General features: G+C 40.5%; 1 protein-coding gene across 1 annotated transcript in view; it reads right to left on the reverse strand.

Annotated features, from left to right (window-relative positions):
• The window catches only part of thada (THADA armadillo repeat containing), a gene marked incomplete in the record, with an annotated part of 93,568 nt that overhangs the window by 38,049 nt on the left and 33,357 nt on the right, over positions 1 to 22,162 (reverse strand). The window contains 3 exon segments of the mRNA XM_053436814.1: positions 7,279 to 7,447; positions 15,606 to 15,737; positions 20,877 to 20,966. Coding sequence (XP_053292789.1) covers positions 7,279 to 7,447; positions 15,606 to 15,737; positions 20,877 to 20,966 — 391 coding nt within the window.

Here is a 22,162-nt window from a genome sequence, read left to right on the forward strand (position 1 = left end):
TTTTAAAGTTCTGGCCCGTACCCGGCGCTCTGGGCCACGGCTGTTGCTGGCACGTGTCAAGAGTGGAGGTCGGTGTCGGGTTGTTTTACTGTCGGCCTGTCCGATGGGCTTCTCAAGCTGAGTTCTGGTTGTATCAGCTGAGGTTTGGGGCATGGTGGCGTGACAGAAGTCATTCCAATTTGTTTGAAAACGTTTTAGACGAGGGCCTTACTGGGGCGGATCTCAGTCAAAATGCAGTAGAACAACACTAAAATAGAACAACAAAATATATTAATCAGAAATAAAACACCATGATTAGCAGATTCTTTTGAAGAGAGGAAAAACTAATTCTGCATGAAATTCTAGTTTGATGAAAATTAATTAATTTGAACTTTTGACTGTGGGAATTGTTCCCGACAGAAATGACCTGCAGAGACTGAGAATCAAAGAAAGGAAGATTTCATATATAACCAGCTGTGTTGCATCAACACACGGCTCCACAAAAGAGATGTGCAGATAATTATGAAACAGGTTTTGATGCAACAATTACATCTCTTAAATGAAAGATGCTAACAGCCATGCTGGCAAGGAGATAAGCTAGTTAGCATTTGAAAAATACCAAACACAGCTACTGTTACTGATTGATGCTAGAATTTCCATTATATTCTTGCTGGCTACCATGTTAACAGGTAAATCTCTGTCTTAGGTAGTTTAACAGCCAATCATGCATCAGTCACTGTCACCAGAACTCTTGAACCATCAGTTACGTTTGGATATACCTTTAAATTTCGTCAATTGGCAAAACCTGTGATAATCCAGATTTCCCTTAAAAGTTCTACTGAATTTGTAGAACTATTACCCCCCCCCCCCCTCCACGACAGCTCTGATTTACACGATTCAGCACAAAACTCATACTCTTATTCACGATGACATGGAAGAATCTGCAAAATAAGGAAGAATGAATTGGGGCTGGAGGCGGAGTTGGCTGGAAACCTTCCTGTGTGGGTTATCAAACCTCTTCAGTGTGTGTGTGTGAGAAAGTCAGCAGGGTGGTAACAGCCGGCCTCAGAAGCTGTGATAGTTCCCAGCTCTGCACTTGGCCCACTAACATTTGTTCTTTGACAATAACAGAGGAAGTCATTCCTCCTTCAAGCAAAAACATCTGCTACCTGTTACGCACACTACACGCACACACCAGATTACATACATTAGGTATCTCCCAAAGCTAAACACAATGTCCTCATCATCTCAGCATAAACACAACCAGTATGTGGTGTGCATGTGCAGACACACACATGCTGCCTTTCTCTCTGTTCATTCTACTCAAGTCTAAACATCATACACACGTGCTCAGAATATTTACACACACGGCCACTATCTCCTATATCAGTGTGTGTGTCTGTGTGTGTGTGTGTGTGTGTGTGTGTGTGTGTGTGTGAGAGAGAGATGCTCCTCTCCACACGTACGCTGCAGACCTTTATCTATGTTTGACTATTTTTAGACCACTTCACCTGCATGCAGCTCTATCACAGTCTTACCCTCTTCCCACAGCTACACGCTCCTTAAATATCTGCCTCCATCTTCTTGCTACCAACACACCTGCTATCTATAGCCTGCTTGCAGATGGTCCCTGCAGATATATACAAACTTATCAGCACTGCTCTGAGTAACTCAAAAAACTGCCCTTAATCCAAAGGGTCTGGTCCTTGATTTACACTCTCAAGGGGAAGAAAAAGAAGAAACAGGAAACTGCTGTCTCACAGAGGTCTCTATGTCATTTGCACTGTAACACACACTCGGAAATGGCAGAATTTTAGAACAGCGTGAGAAAGTACTTTTACAATTCGCTCACTCCTTTTTTAGTAATCTGTTTTTTAATTTGAACTCAGTAGTAAAAGACAGAAAGGTTTGGAGACCTTTCATATGCACTGTACTTAGAATGGCTACTAAATTTAGGTTAACACAGAGCACATGTGTGAACGAGGGTTCTAGGGTATTCAAGTAAAAATGTGTTTGTGCCCCACAAGAGGTTTTATATAGTGCATAAATAAACACCACCACTGGGAAAACAAAAGACATATTCAACTTACTCAGTCAGATCAATAGTTCCTTAAACTCTAACAACTGTTTGTTTGTTTGTTGTTTGTTTGGAGTAAACTGCTGAACCGATTTTATTGAAACTTGGTGGGAGGGTAGGGGTGTGTGGGGGGGTATGAGCAAAGAAGAACCCCTTGAATTTTGGACCAAATTTGATTCAGGGGGTGGCATCCAGAAAAGTTGTGAATTTCTCAAGAAATAATGAGACATAAAAAAAAATGTCATCAACATGCCCTCTCACTTGCTCTGAATTTTCTGCATAGAGTCGTTATGTATTCTTACATGGCTCACTCGTGTTTTTACAACGGGACAGACAGGAGAAACTCACCCGGATAATGGCGTTACCACATAGAGACCCTGAGGGTGATATCAGGAGATAATCCAGAGTTCAGTGCTTGTCTGAAAGCAGCCTACATGTTAGGGACATTTCTACAAATTAGGGTATCCCAATACAGAAGAATTAAAGGAATAGTTTGACTTGTTTTGAAATATCATTCATCGCTTTCTTACCTCTTAAACCAAACGGTCATTTTCACACTTTGAATTTAATACTTCAATACTAAAATAACGGGGTATAATGTGTTAATTATTGCCCTTCATTGCTAGTAGGGACAATTTATGGTCTCTGGATAAATGCAGGCTAGCTGTTTCTCCTTGTTTCCAGTCTTTATGCTAAGCTAACTGGATAATAACTAGCTTCACATTTAGCGCACAGAGATGAGAGGCATCCTTCCTCACATCTAACTCTGCAAATTGTCAAACTATTGCTGTGATGAAAATGAATAGGTGTTAGAATCTGTGAAATCTTCAACAAATACTAACAACGCTAATATAATACCATTTGAGACATCAATTTATCAATAAAGAATTGGGCATAATCTGTTTAAATAGTTTATTACGCATTGAAATAAAGTTGAAAGATTTTCTCCTAGTGACAGTTGTCATAGAAACCTATGGGAAGACTAAATGTGTTACTCTCTCTTCTGAGCAAACAACAGAGATTGTGTTTGTAGATGCAGTGATGAACAGTGTGTGAGCTTCAACAGTCTGATGTGCTTTTGGTGGAAGGAAAAAGGAAATTGAATGTCAAAGGAAGGCCTGCAGGCATCAGCTGTGTTTTATCCCATTCAGACATTTCTGTGGCTGTTCGACTGTGACGCACTGCACATCTCTACCTTCTCTATTGGATGGTCAAACAGCTGGACAGAGAAATGGAAGAAACAGAAACAGAGCTGCTTAACGTGGGTACAAAATGAAAGGACCAACCCTAAGCTCTGTCCCTTTTCCTGAAATGTACCAATCACAATCTTTCCATGTCATTTTTCTGCTCTAATGCCGCAGCCATTGAGTGTCTTCAATTACACGTACGCTTTGAGCACACACGAGTGAAGATGGCTCAGGGACGTGCTTGTTATTTTTCTGCATTTCAAAACAGTATAACAAACTATTGGTAGGTTGCCAGAAGGTGCAGTCATCGCAATGCTGTTGGCCAAACAACATGGCAACAGTAACCAAGAGACCTGTGGTTACAGTGGGAGGACACGATTGTCAGGTTGCTGAATACAAGTCAAGGGCCCATGATTTACTGGTGTATTTGTGGTGAGAAGCGCAGGGCAGCAAAATGTCCCACGCTCCAAAAAATGACAGCGATTTTTAAGATGTACTAAACTTCATGCTCATGCTGATTAACTAATTCATTAGTTCTTCAAGAAAAAAAAGAAGAAAAAAAACATTTGCTTGTTTCTGTTGTTTTTCTCTGGCTCAAAGATCTAATATGTAACTATTCTTCATTAAAATGTCTTAAGCAGAGTAGACCTATTTTATGTATTTCGTCGACTTCTGCACAAAAAGGTTCCAGGGCATTTGATATTGCTCACCTTTAATTGTGTCATATCTGCGTTACCCTTGACGTTCCTTCAGCTTAAGGTGAATACAACTTTAATACATCAACTCATCCGTGAACATGATTTGAACCTGAGTAACATCAGGTAGATTTCCCTTGCAATGGTGACAACTATCATGATCCCACACTACTTCATGTTGTAATCAAACCAAGGCTTTTATTTTGATGGAGAGATCCCTAACGGCCAAAGTTACAATTTCAGAATTTCCATGACAATGAATTAAATCAGTTAGCTTCTGACATCTTACTAGCAAAATAACCAATCAAAAGCACATTAAATGATAATTAAGAAAACTATTATCCGAAGCACTTGCTTATGTAAAGTTCCGCGTGTAGGTGTGTCAGGTACAATGGAACAAAAAATGACTGTGATGAATCATCTCCATTTAATAAGCGGCTTGTGAGTCTTGTCGTGTCTTTGAATACCCATTGTAAATCTTTCTATGTAATTAACACGACTCCACTGTTATTAAATGTTCTTTCCTCGCTTGTTGTAAAAGATGAAAAAATGCATGTGCTCCATGTTGAGGCCTTGTGTCGTGCCGTACGATGACATAATCCTCTATGTTACACAAGGCAGGAGAACGTGTGATCTAATCCTAATGATGGAAAAGGGCCAAAAGCAGAAAGACAGAGACAGAAGCGAGCAAGAGGAGCAGCAACTGGGAAACCGACATGGAGATGGACAAGAAGAGACAAACTCAGAGACAGATCGGGAGACATTGCGGGAAGCTCCACACAGGGCGGCCATGACAGGAAAGACAACTAAATCCACTCTCCTCCCGAAATCTCCCCTAAGCCTTTAAGAGACCAACCATCCCGCCTGCTCCCCCTCCTCCCCTGGCCTTGATTCCATGGCAGACCTCCCTGGAGTCCAGACCATTATCAAACCACAAGTGCTCAATCAAATCCTGAAGAAAATGATGTGGTTTTCATTCTTTGTGTTGACCCCTCGGCTCCAGGTCTGACCACTCCACGCCTCCAGCTCCCTCATCAAACCCATCAGTGTCATTCAATAAAAGGCCAGGGAAACCCCCCCGATCCCCAACCTTTCCTCTGTGTGTTGATATTACCAGCAGACTGTTTGGTTGTGTTTGTCAGAGTGTGATGACAGAACTAAACACTGGTATTTACACTGCGATAACCGCCTTGTCTGGACAGGCTCTGTGTGGAAACTGGGTGTGTGGGACTGACAGAGATCATGTGTGTATGTGTGTGTGATTTCTATGGTTATGTGGAGAAATTTTGGTTTGAAACCCTCGTTGTGAGGACATTCGTCACAACTTTAAAGGGCTGTTTGATGGTTAAGCCGGGGTTTTAAGATTCAGGTTAGAATTAGTGTGTGAGAGCATGTGTGTGAGTGGTAGTTTGTGTGTTTGTGTATGTGTGTGTACATGCTAAGGCTTGATGCCCATATTATAATCTGTGGGTTGGTGTGCACACACATGTTATGAAAACTGCTTTGAATGGTTGGATTTGATATTTTCCTCCCTGTTGATTGATTCCAGTTGTGAAGATTTTTAAGTTCAAACCTGAGAGGATTACAGGCTCATAAACTCATCTATGAACTGAGGTCATTCAATCCTATGAAAGGATGTTAAAGCAAATATCAGACTGCATTCATTAACTTGTAAAGCTATCCCAACATTTTTGTATTCGCTATTTTTTGTACCATTTCAACATTGAATGCAAACTGTGTTCCCTAAAGCAACTTTCACAACAACTTACAACAAATACCTTCACTACATAGATTCAAGCAATCACATACTGCTTTGGTAAAACAAAGACCTAAATATGTAAACAACAGTAATACCCATGAATTACTTACTACTACATTCCTAGAAACATTTTTGCAGCGTTGCTTCTTTGCAGATCGGTGTACAGCAGCACTCTCGCCCTCCCCCCACAAGAGAAGTGAAGTCAAAATAGATCAATATTTATTCATAGTTTTGACCAATAAGTTTTAAAGGTAAAATATAAAATGAGTTCAAACAGAAGCAAGAAAAAAAATTTTTTAAGCAAGAATGAAAAACAATTTTGAATATTGTCACTCTTTTTCTTAAACAGTTTAATCCATCATCAAATAGTTGATCATTAATGCTTCTAAAAGACTCATTATTTTTTTGCAATAATTGAAGTAAAACTCATCACTTCTGTGATGGAGGTTATGTAATCAGCCCCATCCATTTGTTTGTTGATTTGTTTGTTTGTGAGCAAAAATAACACTTCATGGAAGATGCAATATGGATCAGGGAAGAACCCGTTGCATTTTGGTGCGGATATGATGAGGAGGTGTATCCAGGAATTTGTTAAAGATATTTCAACACTTTCCCAATGAATGGTTAATGGATCTTGGACGATTTAGGGAACTTATATCTATGAGTTTGTGAAATTTATTGCGACTTCATTTAATTCAAGGGAGCTGTTGCACCTTAGCGAAAGTCTGCAATCTACTCAGATCAATTTTACTTACATGTAGGATTTCATTCAGGGCAGCAGTGTTTGAGAGGGTTGATTGAATAAATGTCTGCACCTCATAAGCTTCCCACTGCAGTGTGTGGGTCTGCAGGTGCAGGTGGGACGAGCCTTGTTCAGTTCGTACAAAGAAGCAACGTTATATACACGTGGCAGCTGATTGGGCAACACCTCTGACACATCCAACCAACGAGTAAAAAACATACCAAGTCTGTCACACACCATTGCACACAATCCCCTGGACTTTGCAATAACAGTCTGATAATGATAACACTCAACAGACTTTACAACAAAACTGTTGTTTTACCCTAGAATGTTTCAGTAGAAGACAACAAAAGTTCTGCTGAGGACACAAACGATCTCAAGATACATGAGGCAAACGGCGTACGACAGGAATTTACAGCCTCGGATCAAAACAACCTCTCAATGACACATGCAGATCAATGACGATGCCAACTACATGACAAATGAGCAAACTCCATTTGCAGAGAGAGACTGTGAGATGCAGATGACAGCTCCAGAATAATAAACGGAGCCTGTACCCTTTGTTTGTACGTAAATGTGTGTGACAGCAGTTGTGATGGGTATATGCAGCTCAGTTGAATGGGTGGGGGAGGTCAGATTAAAGTACAACATTGAGCAACCTATTGTAGTCCTCTGCACCACAGTAATCATGTGGTTCAAGGTTTGATTCAACTGAAGCTACATCACTAAATAAACACTGGTCATTTAAGCAGCATCTGACAGAAAATGTTGCCATGTTTTATGTACATACATATATACATAAGTATTTGTTGTGTGTTGTTTTGTGTGTGGGTTCAGACCTGCAGCAGAGTCCCGTGGATGTGGTTGTGTTGGATTCTGGGTCCTGGCTCTGGAGGAAGCTTCTGCAGTAAAGCGTGAACTGTAGACGGGACCTGGGTGACCAGCACGAAGGGGACGAGGGCCCGTGCTGCCATTTCTCTGGTCCGATACACTGCAGAGTGACCGCATCTGCAGACAGCACACACAGAGCAGCATTAACGTTATTGTCATATGAAGTCATACCAATAATACAGTCATGGAAACCTGCTCCGTTGTCTTTTATTCTTGCTTTATGTCAGATTTGTGTTTATGTTTGAGTTAACTCAGGTCATGGATTGTTATTGTAAATGTTGAGTTCAAATTATTTTAAACTGCACTATTTAAAATAATTGCGTGTATTATTATTAAGTTTCTTTATTATTATGTTCACACTCTGTCATGTTTCTGAATGGTAAGTTTCACCGCCTCATGTTTGTTCAAGTTTTAGCAGGACAGTCGTCCTATGAAGGAGTCCAGAGTTTCACTACAAGGTTTCAGTCCCGAGTTTCAGCACAGAGTAACATATACGTCTGCTTGGTGTCGTGTTCAGTGTGGTGGTGGTGGTGGGTGGTGGTGGTGGGGAGCGGGGGTGGTGGGTTTGGAAGCTGGACTGGTACCGGCTCGGTGGGGCTGAGAGAAGAGTGCAATTTCAAGATGATACCATACGGACAGGAAGTACGAAACGCGACGTTTCAATAACATATTTCTTAGAATGGACTGAGTCCCTCCTGACCCTCTCAAGTCATTATGAATAGTCAAAGCCCAGACAATGTATTTTACACAATATGGGGTCCTTTAAAAATTGTAAAACATCCATTCCCTGTTTGTGTTGGATTATTCCAAAGCGAAAAGAAAAAAAATATCTAAATCTAAACAGCTTCTCGACCAGCAGATGACCAATTATGCCAAAATGAAATACTTTGAAATCCCGACCTAACCAGCCAGGACCTATGCTCTTTCATTTTGTTTTTGCCCACACACAGATGTCTGTATTACACACTCAAACATATGGTCATTTACAGTGTTCACTAGTGATTGAGAATGTGGCCAGTCACCCTGAGTACAGGCTAAAATTAACCTTGTTTACAAGCTGATAGTCTTTCCATCTCCTGTGTCATAACACTGCCATCGCTGATAAGAGGGAAGGACATGGCCAAGACCCGACTGAGATGAGAGGAGGAGTAAGAGAGACCAGGAGGGACAGAGTAAGCGACACTCATTTGATAAAAGTTTGCTGTAGTTCAGAGTCTTCAAAAAACACAGAAACAACATATACGTTTTAAATGAACAGGCAGGTATTTCAGAGAATGCATGTTTTTTCTCCAGAAACAGAGAAAGTTTGAAGCAGTCATACGTCTGTCTGTTAAATTTTAGGCTGCAGCCTGCAGCTTTACCCAGAGACCACCAAGCAGATAATAACCAAGGAATGACATTTTCTACAATCCAACTATGTATAAAAGGTAAATTAGTGTGCATGATGTATGTTGCAGTGTATTACAGATTTGATCGCCTTGCCATAAGAAACAACTTAGCCAACACCGGCTGTATCTTTAGAACAAGACATCAAGCCTGAAGCAGGCCGTCTTAAATACAAAATAATGGTGCTTGGTGGTAATATTCTCAAAATGAAGTATAATGTTGACCATGTTCATTATCTTAATTTCGTGAAAACAGTGGCTAAAAAGCATTAAACTGTGGTTGAGGCTGAAGGGGGTTCCATTCACTTTGCAGTGCGAGTGCTGGTGAAACATTAAAAATATCAATAAATTATAACAAGAATTTTATTTACCTCTGTCAAAGAGATCATGTCTTCACTCACACTTAAACACATGCCCTACTGAGTGCCATTCTAGATGTAAACGCAAACAGCAAAATAGAAAATGGAATAGGAAGATTCCCATGTTATAACAGACAAATAGGCAGACAGAGTCCTTTCCTGAGTGTTTTTCATCATTGCTTCATTGGAGAGCTGTGTGCAGTGCTCTATGGCCCACTCTCCTCCTCTCTCACACTCATCAGCCATCTGCTTGCTTTTTAAATAGCCACATGTCTACATGCTGTGGGGTTAGTCTGATGCCTAGTCTGAGAGTAAAATATATTGTTACCGTTTAACTTTATGGTTTCATTTTATGTTTAACTGTTTATGTGCATCCTTACACCAAACTATTGGTTAGTTTAACGGACATAGAAACGTTCCAAGTTGTCTCAAGAACAACTTCTAGAATTATTAAATAATTAATTTAATTCAGATGATTACAACCAGACCAGAGACCAGACACAAATGTCATCGCCCAACATAGGCCTGTCTGTTCCAGTTGGAGTTGGTTGAGACCTCAGTAGACAGAGTATGTGTTGAAGTGCTTCTGTAGGTTGACCTTGAGACTGTGTACAAAACAAATTAACATAGAGCCATGGAATTATCATCATCTTAGAGTCTCAGACAGACGACTGGGTCTTTACATTTATAGAGAGCGTTCCTTGAATCCAGAGCCGAGCGCAGACGAGCACACACTTGCAAACATTCCCGCAGACCTAAAGTCAAAGGAGGACAGGAGGTGTGTAGGTTGCAGGCTGTTTATAGGGCCTGTAAAGGCATTAAAGGGTTCTGTGGAGGTCATACAAGAATCTCTGCTTCACTGCGGAAAATGCATCAGAAGGATCCAGAGAAACGTGAAACACCTATCAATCACGACGGTGGTATGCAGGGTTGAAAAGGAAGATCGCTTTTTGGGCTTTGGTATGCTGGAGGGCGAGAGGAGTTTAAAGACACACACTTACAGCTGTGTACAACCTACGATGAGGAAAACATAGAGCGGGAAGATAAAAAGAAAAACTAATTGCAAATAACTACAAGCATGTTTTCGAATTTTCTAGGGGTCTCAAAAATGAAATGCTGGTCAGAATGAGAGACGGGAAAATAAAAGACAAGTGGCTTGAAATTTATATGGACTGAAACAAAGGGAGGGCTGTTAGGAGCAACAAGTCAACTGTCAACAAATGCTTTTCCACCTGCTGTGAGCATGCCACACACGCACACACAATCACACACACACAACCAGAGACCATGTATCAAACACGGACAACAGTTTGCATTCCTGAGCTCTACACGCCTGCGCGCAATCATTTACTGGCAAACTCACACTTGCACATTTAACACACAAACAGGTCTAATGACCAAGATCCATGTCCATTCCACACTTTCCACCCCTGCCCGCCACCATTTGGGGCCCATATGTTAACTATCTGTGCTAATTTGTCCCATTGAAACTCTTTTGCAAAAGGAAATGACAGTTTGGAGGGGTGTAATTTTAGAAACAGGGCCGTCCCCTGTGGGGTCAGGAGGCAGACTGTTGACTGGCATGGACGAGACTCATCTGGGACTCATTTTGGAGAACTGGGAGAATAGTTTCCTGCGTCGACACTGTAGCATTTCCACTAAACAAGCCTTAGTGACGAAGACGGTTCAGTTACTCAATGAAAATGATTTTGCCTCAGTCATTGATACAGGTGAGATGTCTGAAAACAATCAGTCATTTTGTCTCATTGTTCTACAAACTAAAGGTCATACAGTGGAGGAAAACAGTCTGTGTTCAAAGTTATTCCTATACACTATATACATGTAGTGCACAACATTTAAAGTATAATTTTACTGTACAGTACACAAAGTTTCTAGACGAATATCTACACAATGGATTTGTCCGAGACTATCTACAAACAATCCCACAGTTAAACATGGCACATTTTATAGATGCAGCTGCAAAAGTCATCAGACGATGCAAGACTCAAAATCTCAATTTGCTTCTCACCACCAAGTCTAAAGTAGTGAGAGATTTCCTGCATTTGCAGATTTTGCAATAACACAATATTAAAATATAATATATGTTAGTAAAAATCCTAATAAGGTAGTTTGATTAACCCGAGAACACGTTGATTTTTCAAGTGAAAATAAGTTAATACAAAAGAACTGTTTCAGCAAATATTAATTTAGCCTTAAAAATGCACTGCTACTTATGTATCATTTCACTTTGTGAAAAATAAATACACGTCTCGAAAATGTATGAAGGTTTGAGCTCCTCATTAAGTCGGTATAGTAAACCCATTTGGCAGATATCAAAGTATTATTCCTGATGTATGATTTTGCCTAAACCTGTGTATTATCTATTGCTTTGATGTCACTTTTACCATATTTTAATCACCAAGCTGACGGCCTGTTATTAAATGAAATGCTGGTGAGTCCAGATCAAGACACAAGGTACAGTATCAGATAACATTTTGAAACTCAACTGTGGAAAACAATTTATTTTTCTGCGTCTGTCCAGGGTGTCAGGGTTCAGCCTCAGTTGACAAGTTCAGGTTACTCTCAGCAATGTGGACGATGACAGCCTGTAAACAACTTGAATTTGTCGTTGTCCACTGTCACGAGTCCCAGTGAAGCAGCATGCAGAAATGAACCTAAGCAGCGAGGAGGATAAATCTATAACATCTCTTCTGGGATGGAAATGACAGTGGTCCCCTTTGAAGCCTCACTTTAGTTTATGGGCAATACTGTGCCCTTTCAAAAGAAATGAGATACGAGGCATCGAGGACGGGAAAGGAAAGGAGTAAGGTAGACAGGCAGGGTGTGGAAAGATGCTTGGACTGGATATCACACAACATAAATCACTGTACCAGCCCTCTGAGGGTTTAACATTCAGGCAGCGAAAGGAGGAGAGGGGAAGGAGAAAGAGAAAGAGAGGAAAAAGGGAGACACTAAGAGAGAAGAGACCAAATGTTCACCGGATAAAACCACGTCACAGAATGGAATGAAGCTCCCATCAGTTATTAGATAAATGTGTCTGGTTGTCATCATCCGCCCCTGCGTCATCATAATCATCATCGTCTCTTCCTTATTAACTGGGCAGGTATGACGCATGCAGAGGCCGGGAAGTGAAGGAATGAAAATTCTTGCAGTGGGGAGGAAGGGTATATAGATAAACCACACGTGGGGTGTGATGGAGGGATATAGGGGACTAATTATTACACATCAAGTTCTGTGCCGTCTACACAAGAGGAGCTGAGCTGCAGTAAATACTTGGGAGGTGGTAGCTCAGATCATATTGAGAGAAGGAAGAAGAGGGTGAGGGTGAGGAGGAGGTGGAGGGGGCCGACAGTCATCGACCTCATCAGACACGTCCGCACACGCCTAGGGAAGATGGGGTTTGGGAGTGGGGGTAGTGTCGAGAAGCGCGGCTGCAGCCAAAGACGTTAGGGCTGGGCTATATTTAACATCAACATGTGGGCTTCATTTGTGTGGATGCGAGCGCTGCATACCTTCTCAGCCAGCCGGTCACAACTCAGCTGACGACCTGCTAACTGCACCGAGCTGAGAGTGAAGGGATTACTCTGCTTGTTACAATAAAAGTCTGGTAAATAGGTTTCTGTAATGGAAAATGGGAAATTGGATTTATTTGTGTTCTCTGAGCTGCAGTTCCAAATGTAAAATATTCCTGTGGGGGTGCAGGAGAGACGAGGGGAGGAATTAAGACAGAGATCTTACGTGAGGTGAAGGAGACTGACGCACGCCAGCCTTCTAAAAACAACAGGAAGTTAGTCAGTGAAATTCGGCATTTTGATTTGCCCCCTATTTACGTCAAGTTATAGGATTTATGGCACTCTTTCTCCAAGTCATAACTCAGTCCCACCACAAAGAACACACACACACACACTGTACTTATACTTTCCAGGGACGTAAGCAACCAGCAGGCACTGAACATTATTACGGACCCCTCCCACCTTCTCCACAGATTGTTTGATCTTGTGTCTTCAGGCAAACGTTACAGGAGCATCAAAACAAAAACCACAAGACCGAGCAGCTTCCTCTCTCAGGCAGGGGTTGTGTTGGAGCTGTTTTATTGTGATCCCATTAACCACGAAGAAACCTCATCTCATTCCTCCCTGCTTTTGATGTTTGGTGAGATAAAGTTATTTAATCTTGGATCACTAACGTCGGCCGTTAATAAACTTCAATGAATGCAGTTATTCAATCAAATGAATGAGAATCATTATATTTTGTCTGCATGAAAGTAATTCAGTGATCGCTCTCTGTACTTTCACTGGTTACACTACAAACAAAAACTGAAACATTTGAGATGACACCAATTTGCCACAATGTAAGAAATATAGGGGGAAAAAGAGAAATATATAAATATATTATGATGCTTCACCCATGCTGCATGTAGTCTTAAATATTCAACATGTGCTACAATGCTTAAATATTTCAATAAGTTAAAGTTATTGACAAAATGGTGATATTAATGCAACTTGACAAGTGTAAGAGGGATGTAGGGTCAGCAAGATAATTATAGATTGATAATGCCACTGTAAAATGAGATTGTTAGACCTGATGAGCAGAATATGTTTTGTGGTCTTATGTGTTCTGTAGCTATTTATATTAACAATGTATTGTTTTTAAAAATGTTACATGAATTAACATTTAAATATTCATTAATACAATCTGCAAATGAAAAACACTTTATATTGTATGTATATCTGTGTTCAATGTATTTCCAATGCATTAGCATTAGGCTAATCCTTTTTTATCCCAAACTATGACCTTTGACTGGTTCTGACCATGACCCCCAAATGAATAAAAAATGCCTGAGTTATTGCTGTGACAGACAGACAGACACTGTGAATTTCAATACACCCGTCTGCCACTGCATAGTAAAACTATGGTTATATCCCAAAGCAAACCAAGAAGCGTGGACAGAACAAGTTCTGAATTTTTAAATCAATACCAGCACAAGGTGATAATAAAATAACTACAACTACAAACACTATCTGCTCTCAAAGAACATAACAACAATACATATCACCTGTGTCCGACCAACACATGGTTGAAGAACACACACTCAAGTTATCTTAACTGTTAGTAAAGCATTTCAACTTCAAGGTCTTAGCCTAAGAATCTCCTCTCAAGCACACACGCACACAGCGGTCAAGAACTCTTAAATACTGAACTATGTGAAACATTGTGTAAACACATGATGCATTATATTTCACATTGTTGGGATGTAACTCCCATGTGTCCTGTCATTCGGTGAAGGTCCTCACAGCAGCAGATAAACAAAGCGAGTGTGTAGGACATACAAGCTTTAGTTCAACTTGCAGGTGCAGAGCATGTAAATGGCCATGCTCCAATAATATTTGTAGAGTTTTTTGTCTGAGGAATGTAACAGATGAAGACTGGGACCACAGATTCCCAGTGGCCTGTGAAGTTTCCTCCACAGTCAACGATGAGTGGATTCAGATAAAACCAGTCAAAACATAATCAACTGCCACATGAGAAAGCACCAACGACGAAAAAAACCACTGTAGAAACAGACTCACATCTGACAGGGGTTTGTCTTAGTGTGCAGAAACACACACTTTGACAAAGATTCACACTCACACAAAAGTGATATCTATCTCATTATGGTCATTCATTAGAACATACAGTATCATCTGGACTTTGGGGATTGTGATGTTAGAAGTTAAGTAAGGCACAGGTCTATATAAAAGATAAAGGAGCACCTGTCCAAACAAAACACAAGAAGACACATTAATGTTTAGGCTGAAGGTGTTTTGTCTCAGTGATTGTGAAGTGTTCTATACTTAGAATAACTTCTTGCTCAATGAAATCATTGTTGACAGCTTTATCAGGGATGAGAACAGCTGTGTGACCCTCTAGAATTTGATAGAGGGTTTCGGTTTTTAATGATTGGACTGCAACAGTGAGCCCAGTCCTGGAAACACAAATGTAAATGACTGGCTGACAAATTAACACTATTGGTAGGTCAACCAGTTTCACCTCAACAGAGTTTTCACCTTTTGACAATTCTAAAATCTTTTTGAAAAAACCTTACCTACTTTTAAAAGCAGTAGACAGTTGCCAGTATTGCAGCAAAAGTGTGATTTCTATATTAAGTATGAAGATTACACGTCTATCACCGTTTCCCACAGAATCAATACAATCTATATCGGTAGGAGGGATGCAAGTGCACACGCATGAACGTCACTCTCAACCGCAACAGATTCCGAGTGACAGGTACATGGACTAAAGAGAGTAACCTGTATAACACACCCCTTGCAGCTACACGCACGACAGCAGCTGAAGCTCTGAGGTGTGACGGTCTCTGTGAATTGTAACAACTTTATAATTGTGAGGATCATATGTTTCTAAGTGTAAGTGTAAACGTTGTTTTGTTTATTATGATGATGGTGGGCAACACTGTCTATGATTTAAATGAATGTGTGTATGCTTATGAGTTTGTGAAGCAGAGACACTCACCTAATGATGAAGGGCATGAAAGGGGCAAGTCCCAGAGGTGATGAAGATCCATCCATGGGAGAGGGGTAGAGGCGACTGAGCACCAGCAGCAGCAGGAACAGACTGGGGTGTAGCTTCACCTGACCACTGTCACTGAACAAACAAAATGTCGGTCAGATTCTAACAATGCAGTTAATATTGCCCGAACTGAGATGGAAAAGTACGATTTGGGTTTAACGGTGGATGTTTTTGGACTTTATTCATGTTGAACTACAAGATCTCTCTCTACAAATGTATGCATTTGAGGTTGCCCCCAGATTCTACAAGTATCCGGGGAACTTGGCTGATGGAACAGCCTGGCACGACTGTTGTAAACAACTTCGAAGAGAAAGAGTTTGAAAATTGGCACAAGGCACCTGTAGGATGCTGACAGGCTTGTTAAATGTGAATCAAATGTCATCTATTATCCTTGATTCAGGGGTCACACAAAGTGGAGATACAAGTCTGTACGTTTTATTTGTTTACTTGAGTATTTTATTTTTGTGTTTTCCATTTCAGTTTAATTCCCGTTAGTGGGTGGGAGCTACAGTGGTTTTCTCAGTAAAAAATACTCTTTAGAGACAGCGGACTGTGCTTTATTATGTTTGAATGAATGTATGGTTGTAAAATCAGCTGTTCTTGTTGGATTACATGTGTTTGATTTGAATACTAGATATTAGATATTAATAGATGTTATAATATCACAATTATTAGGCTTCACAAAGGACTTGCCTGTACATTTTTGCCAAAAGTAGATTTCTGAGAAATTATGTTAAAAGGTTTTGATGAAAACTATAAAGGGGAGCTTTCACTGGTTGGCCAAATGTTTTATGCTGGAAGGGCACTTACCACTGCTGTATCATCTTACACACAGCAACTTGTCTCTTCATGTGAAATGGTTAGAAAGGATGATTATTGAAATTAAAGGCTAAATATAACTGAGCTTGTCGAGAAAGTGAGTTATCTGGGAAAATCTGATAAGTATAAGTAATAATTATAAAGACACATTCATTCTTTAGCCCATTTTTTATCAATTTGAATGAAAAAAGTATTTGCTATTTTGGGAAATGGGCTTCTTTTGCTGAGAGTTATATGAAAAGACTCGTAGCTCCAGCAGTGTATGGGAAACAACTAGTTGTGGATGCAGTTATAATGTGTAGTCTGCTCTGTGAAACAGGACAAGAGAGCAATATGAAAACCACATATAATCAAAATGCCAACACAGAATATAACAGGCCGAAATTCCTCTGGCTTTTTACACACTGCATATGCAAAACCACCCACACTCCAGTACAGTCATATCCTCGTCCGTCCTTGAGCTGAGCTTTTCACCTCCCTTTTTTGCCCTCCTTCCAAATATCATCATCGCCAACTGAGTCAGAATGGAAACTGTCTGTTTGTGCCAGTGGTTTCATATTTTCACTCTGTCACAGTTGCGGTGAGGGAAGCAGGGAGGAAAATGAAAAAAGAGAGAGAGGCTGACAACAAGTTAAGCTACAAAAGTGAAGACAATGACTGAAGCGTGCGAAATACCCAGTGGCAATCGGGGGGGTCCCCCTAGTGTTATGCTAAAGTGACCCCAGCCCACATCCACCCGATCGTAATCTGAACCCCCCCCAAATTTGTGCGTGCGTTCAAAATGTCTTGGTTTAAATACATGTCTTGTGAGTTTCTAGAGCAAATCAAATAAAGACAAAGTAAATTTTCGGTACTGTTTCAGGTCCTAATAACTTTGTGTTGGTGCTTATTGTTTATGTGTAAGCACAGATCAGAGGGGGAGTGTGGTGGGAGGACATGCAGCAGGGTTATACAGCACGGTACAAGGATACCAACGTGTCTGCACCAATCCTGAAGGGGCGACGCCGCATCTGCAAAATAAACGTGCCTACATTGCCTTACCCTGCCCTACCAATACTGGACATACTACACTTTTAAAACACATTTTAATGACAATTCTAAGTGAAAAATAATATTCATACATTTTTTTTTTGCTCTGACCCCTTAAATTTCGCACCCAGACTAAAATGAATATACATCAGGTACCCGATGTGGGAAAGGGACATGCTTCACCTTTAGGACCCTTTTATTTCCTATTGACCTGCAGCGTAGCTCTTTGAAGGAGGACAAAATATGATAGGATGCAAAAAGGTTTTGCCTTACAGTGTATCTTCTGCTAAAGGAGACCTTCCTGCTTTTTCTTATAAATACCACCACCCTGGCTGGTTCAGCAGTGAGGACAAAACCTTTTTTTCAAATTTGGGAACATGATAGGAAGCAACGCTTGCAGCAGAGTGTTGTGTAGGTCTGGAAGTACGTAGGACCTGCTTATGTGAGTGTGTGTGTCAGGAGAGCGGAATGTCCTTCGGGCCCTGTTATTAGTCATGAGGATCTCATTGAACGGAGGCAGAACAACAGACCCCCTGCGAAAACAACTTGTGCTTTTCATTACTTCCTTCAGCACCGAACTATCCGCTGGGACTGCCGTAGATCGGCGCGATGGGAAATGTAATTGCGGCCCAATTAGTAACCGGTCTAATGTGTTTAGTGTCACAGTTCAGCCGAACCCAGCGGGACAGGATGTGATGTCACAGATACAGCAGGGGGGCCAGATAGAAGTAAAATTGCTAACATATTAGGCCATGTTGGGATACAGCTGGAGGCTCAAACACTTGACAGGATGAAAAAGAGACTCTGTGGCATTTAATGGCACTCTTAAATTCCATGCTGAGGTCTAACATGAATGTCTGCCCTCTCTCCCTACACTCCTCAATCATCTCCAGTATCCGGGTCTTTGATGAAGGGCTTATTTTGGTTCTACATCTTTTAAAAGAGAGTGGAAACAGAACGCTGACCTTAAGTCGTTTTTCGTCTTCATTTAGAAAGCAGTGAAGGGGACATGGTAGCAGAGACACAGAAGAAGCTCTAAAGTAAACAGCGGACCATTTCCTTCGCTGTCAGATGAATAAATCATCAGTTTTGTTTGGGGAATTAGAGAAAAGAACTTGGAGTATGATATGAAAGCTGTTTTCTTTGGACGTGGAGGCAGGAGCAGATAAGACAGTTTAAATGTGGGTGGTGACCTGAAATAGCTCCAGAGATAAAACGGGTGAAGTTTGCTTCACTGAGATAATAACATGGGGATTTTTTTATTTATAAATCAACAGGTCTCATAAAAAAGCACAAACCACATTTTGATGCAATATAAATCATCTTTTCCTTCATGCTAAATTACATAGAGATTAGAGCATATCTTCATAATTAAATTAGGTTAAGGGCTGATATACAAGTTTACACTGCTCGGCCATAGTGTATTTGAGATCAAGGTGATGACACATCCCCAGCACCCTAGAACAGTTATAAAATCCAGATAAATAGTTTCCTAATTTACATAAAGTACTGATATTTCTCTGGATGATAAATAAGAAATGATTTAGCATTTCCCACAGAAAGTTTTATATCTATGGCAGTAGCTAGGGTGCAAGATGCCATAGATATAAAACGTGCTCTCACGCTGAACAGTTTTCTGAGTGACAGGTGCACAGACTTGCACTTTGGTTCATTATGAAACTGTGGCAGGACATATTAGAATATGGCAGGCTGCTATTCTATATAACTAATGGGAAACACTAGCTAATTTTTACAGATAGGCCAATATCTAATGTGCTGATAATGTAGAATCAAGTTGCTTATGCAGCGCTGTAAAAGAAACTGCCTGATAATTTCCCCAATTAGAGATTATTTAGTGTGTAGGTGTTCAGTGTAAATTAACAATTTAATCCTTTCTCATCCTTAATCCTGGAAAAAAAAAAAAATTCTGAGTTGAGAGCCTATTCTAAATTTCAGAGTCAAACAAATTTCAAGAAACCCCAAATTTATAGGCACCACTTCCCAACCAGACATCCCACGATTAGTGAAACACTTCATGAATAAATTCCAAAGGTTCATTAGATTCGGCTCCGGAAACAAAATGATCACAGGCTGACGTACGGACTGATCAATATATCCCTGAGCATTATGAAAAGTCCACAGGTGAGATACAAAACAAAAAAATGTCAACTCTGTGCAAATGTTACTGTAATAATACAGGAAATTGATGCTGATTCAGTCTCAGATTTAGGCACAGGATCAAATGAAATGATTACTCACCAAACAAAGGAGGAGTTTAATCCATTGGATGGATAAAGAAGCAAATGAGTTTAGTGTAATTTGGCTTTACTTATTCATTAATTTTGGTAGCTTTTTTTAAATCTAATCATATGCAAACCCTTACACACAGATATATATCTGTTTGTCAACTTTCTGTGTGCTGATCTATCTCTGGACACAGGATTGTTTTCCATTCATGATTCTTCTTCACAGCATTTGTGTTGCACCATGCGTAATGTATATGCACAGCCTCAAAAGTATGACCTTAGAACTTCCAGATCTAATTTCTATAATCATTCATACAATGTGACCTATTTTGAGAATACACTTGTGCTGCAATTTCCACAAGACTGATTGAAACCACAACAACAGCAGCTCTCCTGCCTCCGGTCCTGCTCTGCACTGCCACAGTTTGGTGTGGTTGCTCTGTTAGGGTGGCGCGATGCACTGACATGATGTGGGAATTCAGACGGCCGAGATCTGGTTCTGTGGGAAATTTGCAAATGCTTTAACAAGGGTCGAAGGGAGTAAGGGGAATTGAGAAAGCGGCAGTCTGAAAAAGCAGTCAATTAATTGGATCCATATTAAGATAAGGCCGCCTGAGGAGCAGTTGGAGGACGCTGGGGCTTTTAAAATAAGGGAGTTTGGGCTGAGCTGAAAAGGATAAGGCCAATGAACCTCAGTGGACTCAACTCCCGGCTGGAGAAAAGAACAAACCTAAATCTTGTCAAGACATTTACTTTATTCGGTTGTAAAATCTTGTGCTCTGAGTAAATAGTCTGCCAATTGTGCAAGTGAAACTTTGAGGGGAAAAAGGCGCACACACGCACTCGATCCAGGGCAATGCTACTTGTTCATAGGTAAGAGCTGAGTTCACAGTTTCTTTCCAAGTTTAAATAAATCTAGTTTTGCACAAACTTTCTCCAGCCAACCAGTAGCACAAAATCCCCACCGCTTGATCAGCTTAACAGAAGAAAAAAAAGCTGCCTCGAATGGCACAATGTGGGTAAAATTAAACACCTAATGGGATCAGGGAAGTGTGAAAAGCTTTGGCAAGGGCCGAATGTGGATTGTGTTATGTGTGTTGATTAAGGAGAACCACCTCACCTTTCCACTGTCGATGCAGCCTCCTCCAGCTGGTTCAGGAGGAACGGATAGAGGGCTGGAAAACGAGTGAAGAACTCCCGGCCTGTCATCCTGCGGCAGAAGCAAAAGGAGAGAAAAGAGTGTCTAATAGTCATGAGGGCATTAGACATAAACCCACTGACCTGAGGATTATTTAACAGGCTGTTTGTTAAGGATAATGGTAGTTATATGTGTTCTTAAATAGCCGGAGCAGTTCCACTCCATACTGGGACATCGTTTCACATCAGCAGAAAACCTTATGCAACTGCTTACATGCACTGTGTAGCATCCCCCAAGAGTCAAGTGACAGACGGAACAGATACTCCTGCAGATATGTGTCCTGGCATATATGTCAGCAAGAAAATGCAATACTGAAAGTTGTTGTTTGTGGTAGTTTACACCATTATTTAACAACCATAAGAACTAGGTTGTAGTGTGTCTTAACAGAATTGCCATATCAAGTATAAGCAAGTTTAATATGCGCAGAAAACCCAACAACTGTCAAAAGAAATTGATTCAAAATGTTGTTGAAACCTGACTGGTGTACCAAAAAAACTTTTTCCAAATGACCCCCGCCCGCTTCAAAGCTGTGAAATAGAATGGAGAAAATACAATGTACAAAAAAAAACTCAAGTGGATGAGAAGAAGCAAGACACTTTGATGCAGCGAGCTATTTGCGACTGTAACGATAATAACAATAACAATACCATTGGCACTGTATTAGATAGAAGCTAAATGTGAGCTGAGGTATAGAGCGAGTTTGTGTTAGTGTTGAGAACAGAAATTAAATATCTGTGGATTTCAGATCAATTAGTGTTTTAACGTAATGCATGTCATTGACATTTTCTGCAACTACACTGGCATTCAGTACAATGCATACCTCCACCAAGGCTACCAACAGTTCCCTTGTGAAACCACATTTAAATTCACTTGATCCACCAAATCCTCTAGATTTTGATTTGGTTCTGCACCAAATTTGACACGCTCATAAACATCAATCCACTAAGCGTCCAAGATTTGTTTTTAAATCAAGACCCATTAATTAGTCTCTGTGAAACCAACGATAAAAGAAATTAAAAAAATTCCTGGGTCCCCCTCTTTATCTGCATCCAAACAAAATTTGATGGATAATTCGTTAGCCCATACCACAACCTTCCGTCAAGTTTTGTGGTAATCTTGCTTGCTTGCAAACAAACCAACAAACAGGGGGTGAAAACATAACTTCCTTGTTAGAGGTAATGACACCATAACTGTTTTTAACATGTTTT

Source organism: Pleuronectes platessa, chromosome 12 (assembly GCF_947347685.1).
Source record: "Pleuronectes platessa chromosome 12, fPlePla1.1, whole genome shotgun sequence".
Lineage (NCBI taxonomy): Eukaryota > Metazoa > Chordata > Actinopteri > Pleuronectiformes > Pleuronectidae > Pleuronectes > Pleuronectes platessa.